Raw genomic sequence first — 12,167 nt, 5'->3', positions numbered from 1 at the left:
CTTCAGTGACTTGCCGAGTGGTGCGAGAAAGCGCATGGGAAAGAGAGCCGGGAATTGTGCCTGCGTTACTCCGTGGTTTCGCGTTGATAAAGCCTCCGAACGCCTTTCTCGCCTAGCCTCAGCGGCTCGAGTTTCCGACTGATCGTAGTTCTTGCGGGCTTGCGTAGCACCCGCTGCTTGAGGCGCTGGCTGGGGTACTCCGGAGCCGGACTCCATGACATGTAGGAGCGCCACCTACGTAGGTGCTGGAGCGACGTCCGGCAAAGGTTCTTGCTGCCTGCTGGTCAGGAGGCCAAGGGAAGTGTCGGCCATAACGTTGCCCTGATGGAGTGGTCGGGGAATTACTCTTGTGATAGAGGCTGATCTGCCACCAGGGGTTCACAGATAAAGCCCTGGGAAGCTTCCTGACAGCGCAATGATCAACCTCTTTCCTCACGACAGCCGATGCCAAGGCGGGTACTACACTAAGTCTCCTGTGCAGTGCAGATCGACGCGGAAGCAGCCGCTTGAGGCTCAAATACCCGCGCTGCATCTGGATCGACAATCGGAACCGCTGCCGGCTCTCAGCGTGAGACGGCATGTCTGTGCTGCGGATCGTGGCGCAAAATTCGGGCCTTTACGGAAGCTGAATGCGCCGCTGTCTCATTCCATATCGGGCCATTGCATCGGATCGCGGCGACCTGCAGCTTGCCATCCAGCATGGGAATCACGCCGTGAGCTCGGGGATCAGAGGTGGAATTCAATCAGTTGGGTTGACCGAAACTGGTACCGTCAGGTCGACGTGGTTTGCAATGACGTCACATCGGCATTTTCAAATGTCGACATTTGTGTCGCCGACATGGCCGTGACAGTTCGGCGTTCGAAGGTTGAGGCCGAGGAAGCATGTCGAGGCGGCCCGCCGATATGGGATGAGCGTGATAGCAGGGGATAGCGGTTTCAGCTTGCGACGAGAAGGACGCGTACTACTCGGTGAGCATGCCCGAAGCAAAAATAAGTAACGGAAGTTGGCCAAGCCCGGCGTATGATTCGGCCGATTCAGGGGTGGGTAGGGTAGAGCGTCCCGGAGGAGGCGTTATATAGCCTCAGCCGTCAACTGAAGCAGGTCTTGCCCGCCGAGAATCCTTCTCATACGAATTCAAGCGTTGTATCACCGGATCCCACCAGAAGAGACAACGCTTGGAACCAACTTGTCGTGGACCCCGATACCCGAGACTCGGCCGCCTGGTCAGGCTAATGGATAAGTCTCGCCATTCGCAGCAGCCGGAGCCGGCCACCCTTTCAGTGTGTGGCCCTCTCGGCAGGTCCTTTCCAAGTTCCCACTCGCTCGCATCGACATTCAGTTCAGAGACTTCAAGACCAGCCTCGTGGTCAGCAAACGAGTGGCTCCGAGGCTCACCCAACACGTCGCCGCCGAGCTCAGGGCTAGGCTCGCCAGAGTTAAAAGCTAGCCAGCTACGGGAGGACGTCGGCGCGTCTCCCGTGGATGAAGCCATCGATGCTCCCCCCATTGCTTCCGCGAAGAACATCTGCTTCGTCGGCGCGGGGTTTGTTGGTATGGCCAAGCTTTGGTCGTGTCCGCACGTCGTCTAAGCTGACAGCACAACAGGAGGACCGACCGCGGCTGTGATTGCCTATCACAACCCACAGATACTGGTCAATGTGGTCGACTTGAACGAGCAGCGCGTAGCGGCATGGAACTCCGCCCATCTTCCGATCCACGAGGACGGCCTCTTGAAGGTGGTGCGCATTGCCCGGGATGGCACGCTAGACACTGCCGTCTCCCTCTCCGGGGTTGACCACCCTGTCCAGCTCAAAGCTCGCCAGCCGAATCTCACCTTTTCAACTGACGTCGTTGGAGCCATCGTCCAAGCGGACATCATCTTCATCTGTGTCAACACTCCCACGAAGATGCAAGGACTCGGGGCCGGGGCCATGGCAGATGTCAGCGCGGTCGAGAGCGCCACACGAACGGTTGCCGAGCACGCCAGGCCAGGCACGATCATCGTTGAGAAGAGCACAGTTCCATGCGGCACCGCCCGGATGATCCAAGATATTGTAAGTCGCCCACCGGTGTAAGAGGTGCCGACGATTTCATGTTCGCTCACACACTGTCCAGCTCCGACACCACCGCCCCGACACGAATTTTGAAGTTCTGTCCAACCCCGAGTTCCTGGCCGAAGGCACGGCGGTTGAAAACCTGATGCATCCGGACCGGATCCTCATCGGCAGCGCTCAGAGTCTTTCGGGCCTCCAAGCAGCCACGGTGTTGAAGAACGTGTATGCGGCGTGGGTGCCTTCCGCTCGCATCATCACGGTGAACACCTTCAGCAGTGAGCTTGCGAAGCTCGTCGCCAACACGATGCTCGCGCAACGCATCAGCAGCATCAACGCGGTGAGCGCCATGTGCGAGGAGATCGGTCTCGGTGCCGACGTGGATGACGTGAGCCTCGCCATTGGGAAGGACTTGAGGTTGGGGCCCAAGTTCTTGCAAGCCGGCGTCGGCTTCGGCGGCTCATGCTTCGAGAAGGACATCCTCAACCTCGCGTACTTGGCGAGGGAGTTGCATCTCGACGTCGTGGCCGACTATTGGCTGGCTATCCTCAAGATTAACGAGGATCAGCGACAGCGGTTCGCGCGCAACGTGGTACGCGAGCTCAACGGCTCGCTCCGTGGGAAGAAGATCGCCGTGCTGGGGTTCGCCTTCAAGGACGGGACGAACGACACCCGGAATAGCGTTGCGGTGCACATCATCAAGGACTTTGCGTCAGAAATGCCGAAAGAAATCGCCGTGTTTGACCCGGGCTGTGCTCCTGCAGAGATCCTCGACGAGATCAAGAGGATCGGCCTGAACCGGGCCCAGATGGAGAGAGTCAAGATCTGCTCTCACTGGCGAGGCTGCGTCCAGGACGCGAGCGCAGTCTGCATTCTGACACAATGGAAGCAATTCCGGGGACGCCAACTGTGTAATCCTGCGGGGAGCGCGGGCAAGACCTCCAAGCCAAGCAGGCACGGCTTCCCCGCCGGAGCTCACGACGCCTGCCTCAGTGAGGTGAGCATCATGAACCTGGAGAGACTCTCGCGACAGGCGGCGGCCGCCCCGTCAGACGATCCCCTCGGAAGACTCAGGCCGCAGCCGCCGTGCCCAGCTGACTGCAGCCACTGCGGTGCCGGGAGCAGGACATCGCTGGGCCAGGAAGACGTGGATTGGGTCGAAGTTGCCGGGATGATGCAGGAGCCGCGCTACGTGTTTGATGGACGAAATGTGACCAACCACGTCGAGCTCCAGAGGCTAGGCTTCAGGGTGAAAGGGATTGGAAAGGGATTCCATTCACGTTGACCCAGCCTTCATCAGGGCTTTTCGTCTCGGCATCGGAAAGGCGTTGGAGGTTGAGTTTGGTTAGCAGCTTCGCATTCTTCAACAGGCGGCACGAAATAAACCACCAGAACAAGTCAAATACCGCTTAGAGCGAATTAGGCGTAAACTTAATACTTCAATTTTAGCAGTTTTAATAGACGTCAGCGGCTCGGGAATGAAACGCCTCTCACACAGGCATACCTACTAGGTACTACCATCATTATGGTGTGATTGGTTTCTGACGGTTTCGAGAAGTCTACAGTACCCAGCGCCGAGAACAGACCTTACGTGCGTGCTCCATCAAACACAGGAGAGGTCAGCCCGGTGCTGTCCGGATAGCGAGTGTGGGTGGCGACCCTTCGTGACACTCTGGAAGCCTCGCAAAGGTCTCCGTGAACGAATGCTATGCGTGAAGCAGATCGACGTCCTGTTCGACCCGGAAATGAGGTGGGGGGTTCGGAAATTGGCCACTGGTCGTCGTTAAAGAGGTCCCGCCAAGACTAATTTCGGAGACTACCGCTTACAAATATTTATAATCGACACGGGGTAAGCGGGGCCACGACGACTTCGAGCAACATCAACAACGAAGAATCGTAAAGACTCGTAACAACAACTTCGCGAAACCTCAACTAAATCGAAAAAAAGAAAACGAAGTTAACTTATATCCTAACCTTAATCTATATCCTAACCTTAACCTAAACCCTAACCAACAGGGGGTTAGCACCGTCCCTATACCCTTGGCGAACTAACCGCTGAGCGATAGTGTAAACGCCTTGGCGATCGGGGTTGCGTAAAAACGTTGTAAAAACATTGCCGACAATTGGCCGAAATTAGTCTTGGCGGGACCTCTTTAACGTCTACCTGGCCGGCCAGGTGCGTCCGTTAACGTTCCAGGCAGCCGGCTTGGAACCCCGCCTACCTTGATTCTCTTCCACTACCCTACCTCGTCGTCTCTGTCCGTTGGTTTCGTTTGATGAACTCAAGGAAGTCGCGATCAACTCCGCGTCGTCAGGCAACCAACCCGCTTCCAAAACACACTGGAAGACTTGCGTGGCAAGCGCCCACTGGTGGTGGTTTCTTGCAGGAAAACAACTCCAAGCGTGGCCTTCGATTTTTGTCTCCGACTTGGTCATCTCCTAGGCTCCGTCACGCGTGGATCCTCACAAACGCTCCGCCTTCCACAATTCTTACGAGGTCCCGCCACAGCTCACCCCAACAATTTTTTTTGGCAACCAACGCCATTTCCACAATCGTCTCCGGATGGCGTGCATGGAGGCACAACGATGTGGCGAGGAGTTGGTGCATGATGCGCGGAACGAAGCGGTGGGCAGCGAAGAGATGCGAGCTGTCCATATGCCGTGGGACCCCATCAGGCAGCGTTCGGTGAGTATCCCGCAGCCGGTGCCACTTGACTGACCTGAGACACGGCATGGCAAACAAGGTGGATGGGCATGCAACCCGAGTGAAATAGCAGGCGTCCAGACTCCTTGGAAGCGCGTAACAATAACCTCGCTCGCCTCGGTGAGCTGGCCCCGTGCGCTGCCAGCTCCTCGTTTTTCGGCACCAGGCTCTCACCAGGAGGAAGACACCGAGCACGTTGCCCGCGTTGAGCACCTCTATCGCCATGCTAGACCCGGCGCGCAAGGACAGGGTCAGTAATGAACATGGAGGGTCAATCGATTATCTGAGCTGCCAGTGGCCCGTATCTGGGTAACCAGCGACAGCATACGCATCACGCGCCCCTGGGTACCGGTCTCCCTCAACACGGGAATGAGTCCGTCGCCAATGAAGACTTCTGCGGCCTGCAATGTCCACGGAAAGACCTTTGCAGGCCACGCCATCAGCCCGGGCCTTGATCATTGCTCCGCAATGCTCCATCGCAATGTCCGGCTGACCCACCAAAGCCTTCGATTTTACAATGCAAGAGATGGCTGTCGAAGGATGTGCGATCCGACTTGACCTTTGCATGTTTGCTGAGACCATGTGAGCGTCCCGGCCCGGATGACGTCGGTCTATCCCTTGGGAGGACTCGCTCTCGATGATTCGTCAATCTCACCCCAGCTCGCTGCGGAGGCCTTGCATTACCGTTCCTGCATGGACCAAGACAAGAACGAGCCAGTTGCATGCGCTGACTGTCATTCGAACCGGTTGCGCCGCGTTTTGAGACGGGCCTGTAACGACCGGGCCAGCGGCGGGGCCAGAGGAAGTGAGTTACGATGGAGATTGGGGGGCGTGGTCGTCTGGCAGCCCAATCACTGCGCGGCAGGCTTAGCAGGGCCGCCCGAACTGACGGGCGACTCGAGTTGAGCAGCGCAGCACAAGACGAGGTATGTATGTACATACTGTTGGGCAACCGCCATTCCTTTAGGTACCGAAGGATATTCAAGGCTGGAGAAGCTTAGCAGAAGCGCAAGCTGCCCGGCTCTTGGGGCCGCAGATGTTTTGTTTGTCGCCGACAGGGCGATAAAATGCGAGAGATCGACAGCGCAGTGCTATTGTTCGTCCAAGGACAGTTTCGCTTGGTTCGGCTCCAGTCTGTTGGGTGTGCCGCGCATGCCTCACAGCCCAATGGGTTGCCTCACCTGGAGCCTGGTTTCACGTCACCTACCAACGACTGGCAACCGTGACACTTGTCCCCGAAGGGGGGCGGGGTGGGGAGCGGGAACATCACAAGACCCTGATCTTTCCGTCGCTCCACACCTCCACAACGGGCCTATCAGGGTCAGCAGCCCTGCTCAGCCCTGCTGCGGGCGGCAGCTGATTGGCTTCCGGCACCGAGACCCGTGCATGGCGCCCCAGATGGGTCTACTACCACCCCTAGGGCGGCAGATTGGATGTGGCACTGGAGACCAGATCGGCGGCGTTGCGGTTGCATCATTGTGCAAGAGGAAGAAGACGGTCTGGATGGGGGCGTGCAAAACTCCCACGACGCGCGAGGGCGGAGGGAAGGCGGCCATGTCCTTGGAGTGTCCCCCCTACATCCCAAGCTCACCTCGCATTCTATATAACAGACAGGCCGCCCGCCCTTGGGTCGTCGGCCCCCATGGGGAACCATTCTTCTGCCAGTCAGACTCGGCAGAAACAGCTGCCACTTCAGAAAGTGGCCCTCAAACACGGCCTCTTACAAGCATCACCAAGCACAAGTCTCCTCTACCGCGATATATCTGCTCTGCGGACCCGTCGCCAAGTGTTCGCCTTCTCGGTCTAGCCCAATGCCCTCATGTCTTTGACTCGCACCAGCCAACACTTCGCCGACACTTCCGTTTGGGATACAGCCGACTGACAGCAACTCGGTCGGACGGTGTCCGCCGTCGCCTCGGACGCGCCACAGCATTTAGGGAGCCCCGCCAGTCGAGGCTTCAGTTTGCTCTTGTGTCGCTGCCAAAGCTCGCCACGGACTGCCCTGGAATCAAGGTCTCGTGCTGAGAACACATCGCCTGCACCGTTCCTCGTTCAATACCGGCAGCATGTGCCTTACCAAGATCTACTACAACACCTACGCGGACGGGGCTCAGGATATCACCGAGAAGACCTACCCGTGTAGGGACGGCAGACGATGTTCGCACCCGGAAGTGCGCAAGTACGACCGTAAGTTCCCCTTCACCAAGCTGGGGGACGCGCAGCCCGAATCGTACAGGAGCCTCTCGGAGCGCAAGCCAACGCCGTACGTCTCCTCCGCCCACGCGGCTCGTGGCTCCAAGTCGCCCTCGCCCTCGGGCAGGCGCGACTCCGGAGTCTACATGACCGGCGCCAACTCGACAAAGCGCTACTACGACTACCAGGACCTCTACGGATACGATGCTTACGGTTATCACCATTCGTCATCCCGCCATGACCCGCGTGACTGGCACGACCGAGGCCGCGAGCCTCGACGCAAGCGGTCGTCCGCCAGCCCGCAAATCGTCTACGTGGACCGCGAGGGCAAATCGTCGCGCTCGCGCTCCAACAGCCGCGAGTACTCCCGCGACGTCCCCCTGGGTCTGGTGACCCTCGCCGACGAGTACGGCCGTCGCCGCTCCTCCCGCTCGCGCTCGCGCGAAGGGTCCTCCTCCCGCGAGGGAAGCGACCACCACCGGTCCTCTCACCGCCGCCACCGCACCGACGACCCGTACGGGTACGTGCTGATCGACGACCGGGACGAGCGCCGGCGCCAGCGGCGCGAGCAGAAGCACCGCCGCCTGTCGTCGTCTAGCTACACCGAGCCGTCCACCTCCTCGGCAGCGGCGGCGGCGGCGGGCCTGATGACGAGCGACGCGTACGACCCGCTCCGGTACACGCCGCGGCACGCCGCATCGACGGTCCTGCACCACCACGGCGACGGGCCCCTCTCGTCCGCGGGCGGGTCGTCGGCGGCGGCCGCCAGGCCCAAGCAGCTGCGGTGGGAGGACGAGGTGCGCGCGAAGCGGGAGCGGCAGAACGCCGAGATCGCCAGCCGGCCGGCGCCGGGCGGCGAGATGAAGGGGATTCTGAAGCACGCGGCGGCGGGCGAGTCGAAGGGGAAGGGGAAGGCGCGGGATCTGGAGGATATCGAGGAGCTGCGGCGCGCGGTGGAGCGCATGGAGATCCCGCGGGGCAGGGACCGCGAGCCGCGCGGCAAGGATGAGTGGGATGCCGCCTGGGGAGTGTATGCCGAGGATTCGGGCAGGGACAGGAAGAAGAAGAGCAAGGTCCTCGGGGATGATCGGTACCGGTACTGAGTGGCACCGGGCCATGGGGGCTTAAGTGTATGCTCTCCTGGCCACCGCCAGCAGGGCTGGAAGAAGGATGGCGATGCATTAGACGGAGTTGGGTTTAGACCGGCGTTTGGACGTGGTTTAAGTTGCTGCGTTGATGTTTTCTGGTTTCGGCGTCGGGAGGCTGAGGGCTACTCTGTCCGGGGTTGGTTTTGCAGCGAAACGTGCCATTCGGAGCACGCAGGTCGTGCATACACTCCCTGTCTCTCTCTTTCTATTTCCTTTGTCATGGTAACGATCTAATGAACGAAGTTTGAACTTCTCCATCCCGTGCCATACCTTCTATTCCAGCAACCACTGTCTTGTCTACATCCCCCCTGGGCAAACCCACAGCAGGGTAGCTGCGCCGGGTGCCGCCCGGCGTATCACAGCATTTCTGGCCCTGTGTAGATTGTCCCGTCCTCGGCACTTTGCCGCCTCTCTACTGTTCTACCCCGGTGCGTGGTGGAAAATGCGGCGGGGGGCGGCTGTGGCGCATTGCCAAACATGCCGTCGTGTCTCGCAACCGGCCCAACGACACAATGGCCGGCCCGCCGGCCAGCCCAGGGGGACTATTCTTGGCGCTACACTTACAGTTCCCTGGTGTTTTGCGAGCTAACTACCTAGCTGGTTCGCTGTTGTTGTTGCCCTGCCAGGTGAGCCAGGTCCGTGTTCAGGGGATAACTAGGTACGCAACTATGGAGATTTCGATTCAACATGGAGTGAATGAGGGACGTGATGCTGACAAGGAGCGAGCGGTTGCGTGGCATGCAGGGGTAGCTGCAACTTTACACGGCCAAAACTCTGAGAAGGACATGCACTAGTTACTGCGTCTCCCCAGGAAAAGCCAAAAGCCAAACGGATAGACCTGGATTGCCACAGGCAGGGCACCTGTTGAACCGTCACCTTCTGCATCCTGCCTGCGTGGGGCGCGGCGGCGGCCCGAGACAGCGGGGCAAAGCAAGGGAAGCGGCGGAGAGCAGCAGTACTGTAAATAGGGAGCGGGCAGCCGCCGGGAGTCGACATGCAGCCGCAAATCTCCGCCAGGTGGATGATTTTCGCGAATGGACCGCATTGGTGTAAAAAGCAAGGGAAGTACCTGGGGGGTTGGTTGGTGTGCTTGAGTATCATTGCACTGCATGCGCGACATCCCGGGGTGAGATCGTGCAAGTATCATGTGTCTGACCCGTCTCGCTGATACCGGGAACACGCCTTGACTGGGTCGAGCGAAGACAAGCAACCTTCTTCTTGATCGCCTTCGTATTACGACTACCCTATTATGCTGAGACCCCTGATTGAGCATATTCCAGCAAATCCCAGACCCAAGCACTGACGACCCCCTTCCCGCAGGGAAGTGCTGTGCCCAATGGCCCTCTATACAGGTAAGAATGAAACTGGCATCCCAAGCCGGTTGCCGTGTACAAGGGAGTATTTACAATACAAAAGTCGAGGTTGGGGGAGTCCGCGGGGCGGCGAGTATGCCGCATCTGTGAAGACGCGGCTCAAGATAGCGCGGGCCGGGATTTTCTCCACGAGCAATTCGAGGGCGTCCTTGATGACAAGATCGTCGGAGGCGGCGGGGTATTCGCTGCGTGTCTCAGCGGGCGCGATAACATTAGTGTTGATCGGTTGCGGGGCGGGGTGGCGCGGTCATCGGATGCGAGATGTCTGAGACACCGCCCGAGTTACGACCGCTTGCGGGTTTCGTGGTGTATTAAGGGTGGTAGCACGGCGAGCCCATCCCTGGCGACAAAGGCCGCAAAACACGCGATGAAGGGTGGTCCCAGGTCACCGTTGCTATCGTCGATCACGACTCGTCGCAGAAGCCCATATCCACAAGCAGGTCCCCCGCCACCACGTCGAGGCCAGCAGAGTTCTTATCCTCGACGCCAAAGCCCAACAACACGACGTCATCGAGGTAGCCGTGGTAGTTGACGCCGCGGTCCCGCCAGTTCACCGAGGTGAGGTAGAACATGTCGGTGCGCCTGCCTTCGTAGCGCTTGCGGCCGTGGAACCAGAGCGGCTTCTTGGAGATAGCGTAGAGCTCAAAGGGGGCGCGCTGGCGGAAGAGCACGACGTAGGGCTCGTACTCGCCGTGGAAGTCGTAGAAGGTCTTGTGCTGGATGATGGTCAGGATGAAGGTGTTGCTGTCGTTGGGCTCGCAATCCTTCTCGCCGCGGTTGCAGAGCGTGATCTTGAGCGAGTTGGTCGCCTGGTGAATCGACTCGAGCTCGGGCGGCATCTTGGGAAGGTAGCGGTTCAGGCACTTTTCGTCTTGCTCGGCCGACGCGGTCGCCAGCTCCGGGCCGGTCGACCCATCGGGCTCCAGCTTCGCAAAGCCGCGCTTGGGGTAGATGTCATAATGGACGTGCATGACGTTCTCCTTGTCCCAGAACAGGAAGTAGTTCTTCTCGACGGGGCGGATCGTGCCTGGCCGGTGGATCTCAGTGCCGGCCGCGAAGTCGCCGTTGGACGTCGGCTTGTACTCCCCCTCGACCAGGTGGCGGAAGTCCTGGATCCACATGCCGAAGCAGGTGAAGCCGCTGTTGGAGCCGTAGATGGTGAGCGGATAATCCGGGCCGTAGAAAACGCGGGCGTCGTGGGGCCCAACGTTGAGGCTGAAGTAGGTGATGTCTCCCTCGCACTTCCCGCCCGGGGTCGGCTCGATGGAGACGTTCTGCACGAAACCGATGCACATCATGGCGTCGTTGACGAACTGGGCCAGGCAGCCGACCTCGTGGAATTCCTGGGCGAAGCCGTTCGAATGCGGATCGTTCCACAGCTGGGCGACGACGTGCCAAGTGTTGTTGAACGTCTGGTGCGGGATAATGTTGGGGTTGTAGGCGTCGACGCCGAAGCGAATGTCGAAGTACTTGCCATCGGCGGTAGAAGCCGAGTAGATCTCGTAGTGTGTCTCGTTGGCGGTGAGCGTGGGCTTGCGGTGCGGCCGGGCAGGCCACGGGTTGGACTTGGAGCCGAGGAGGGCGCCGACGCGCGAGCGCACATAATCCGTGCGGGGGTGCCAGAGACTCGCGGCCAGCAGCACGAGGACCACAAGCGGCCCTACCACGAGGAGCAGCCGCCGGAGGTCCCTGACGAGCATGGTGGGCGGGCGTGAAAGACGGCGACGGGATGCTAAACGAGAGACAGACGACCGTCGTCACGGCACGTCTCGCATTATTGGTGGCGGCGCTGGTGGTTGCGGAGAGGAAGTCGGCCACAGCTGCAACGAAACTGCAGTAAGGGTATGAAAATCCAGCGCGATCGACGAAGCCCAAGGGGGCGAATTCCACAACGCGAGTTACCCAGAGCGCGGACCAATGTCAAGGCTGGAATAGGGAAGGTGGGGTTGCAGGGAAGGCACAGTGTAACGGAAGGGGCAAGGGCAGCCCTGATCGCGCGGGGAGCAGGGGATAAAATTACGGTAACTACGCTGTATTCCCTGCTGTACGCAGTACCAGGTATGGACAACACATGTGGAAGAAGAATGGAAATTCCACGGGAGATCACCGCCCCTTCCCCTCCTCGCCCTTGCAGCAGCGGACGGAAGATCAGATCAAACTCTGCCTACCATGTGGGAGTTAGGTGGTGTAGTGCTATGTAACCCCGAATCCCTCTGCAGTCATGAATCCGTATCAGCCCGTCTTCACAGACGTTCCCGAGGCTTAGTGTAGCATTCCACTAAGCCGCTTCTGGACATCGTTATTTCCTCGTTTCCGGGGGTAGAATTTCAGGGGACACAATGGGTTTGACGTCATTCGCTGCTTGCAGAATCAGACGCGCCCATCACACACAAAATTTGAAGCTATACTACGGGAAAGACACTTGCTGATGATGGCCACATACTATTTGGCAAGTCTTTGCTGAGGTACTACAGTATGTATGCCTCCAAGAACCAGCAAGGTCACCGATATCGCTGGAGTGGTCTGTCGGATACCTAATGTGTCAGTCCAATATAGCGGCTGCGGCTGGGACAGTCCTCCTGCCGGGATGAGAGGCCCTGCCCGGCTGCCGCTGGCTAGGCCGACAGAGCGCTAGCATGCATTTGAAACCAGCTGCTAGGAACCTCACTACACTCGCTGCTCTTCTGCCGCGGCTGC

The 12,167-nt window shown here is 59.3% G+C and overlaps 5 protein-coding genes across 5 annotated transcripts; 3 read left to right on the top strand and 2 right to left on the bottom strand.

Annotated features, from left to right (window-relative positions):
• Positions 1-1,233: 1,233 nt before the first annotated feature.
• Positions 1,234-3,337, top strand: THITE_2053513 (uncharacterized protein; the record flags this gene model as incomplete). Its single annotated transcript, XM_003655366.1, has 3 exons — positions 1,234-1,533; positions 1,648-2,055; positions 2,117-3,337. 3 exons carry the CDS (start codon positions 1,234-1,236, stop codon positions 3,335-3,337), a joined length of 1,929 nt encoding a protein of 642 aa, XP_003655414.1.
• A 957-nt stretch (positions 3,338-4,294) lies between these two features.
• On the bottom strand, positions 4,295-5,088 carry THITE_2119081 (uncharacterized protein). Its single transcript, XM_003655365.1, has one exon. The coding sequence runs from the start codon at positions 4,979-4,981 to the stop codon at positions 4,502-4,504; it is 480 nt and encodes a 159-aa protein (XP_003655413.1). The 5' UTR covers positions 4,982-5,088; the 3' UTR covers positions 4,295-4,501.
• A 552-nt stretch (positions 5,089-5,640) lies between these two features.
• THITE_2119080 (uncharacterized protein) lies at positions 5,641-6,101 on the top strand. Its single transcript, XM_003655364.1, has one exon. The coding sequence runs from the start codon at positions 5,824-5,826 to the stop codon at positions 5,980-5,982; it is 159 nt and encodes a 52-aa protein (XP_003655412.1). The 5' UTR covers positions 5,641-5,823; the 3' UTR covers positions 5,983-6,101.
• A 332-nt stretch (positions 6,102-6,433) lies between these two features.
• On the top strand, positions 6,434-8,052 carry THITE_2155587 (uncharacterized protein; the record flags this gene model as incomplete). The annotated part of the gene is made up of 1 exon (XM_003655363.1): positions 6,434-8,052. Exon 1 carries the CDS (start codon positions 6,823-6,825, stop codon positions 8,050-8,052), a length of 1,230 nt encoding a protein of 409 aa, XP_003655411.1. The 5' UTR covers positions 6,434-6,822.
• A 1,259-nt stretch (positions 8,053-9,311) lies between these two features.
• Positions 9,312-11,275, bottom strand: THITE_2170913 (uncharacterized protein). Its single transcript, XM_003655362.1, has one exon. It carries the CDS (start codon positions 11,168-11,170, stop codon positions 9,875-9,877), a length of 1,296 nt encoding a protein of 431 aa, XP_003655410.1. The 5' UTR covers positions 11,171-11,275; the 3' UTR covers positions 9,312-9,874.
• Between the last annotated feature and the right edge of the window lie 892 nt (positions 11,276-12,167).

Source organism: Thermothielavioides terrestris, chromosome 4 (genome assembly GCF_000226115.1).
Source record: "Thermothielavioides terrestris NRRL 8126 chromosome 4, complete sequence".
NCBI lineage: Eukaryota > Fungi > Ascomycota > Sordariomycetes > Sordariales > Chaetomiaceae > Thermothielavioides > Thermothielavioides terrestris.
This window is presented reverse-complemented; position numbering and strand designations above follow the sequence as displayed.

What these genes read in the sequence shown, in the direction of transcription:
- THITE_2119081 (XM_003655365.1), bottom strand. Translation starts at nt 4,981, where the DNA reads ATGGCGATAGAGGTGCTCAACGCGGGCAACGTGCTCGGTGTCTTCCTC.
- THITE_2119080 (XM_003655364.1), top strand. Translation starts at nt 5,824, where the DNA reads ATGCGAGAGATCGACAGCGCAGTGCTATTGTTCGTCCAAGGACAGTTT.
- THITE_2170913 (XM_003655362.1), bottom strand. Translation starts at nt 11,170, where the DNA reads ATGCTCGTCAGGGACCTCCGGCGGCTGCTCCTCGTGGTAGGGCCGCTT.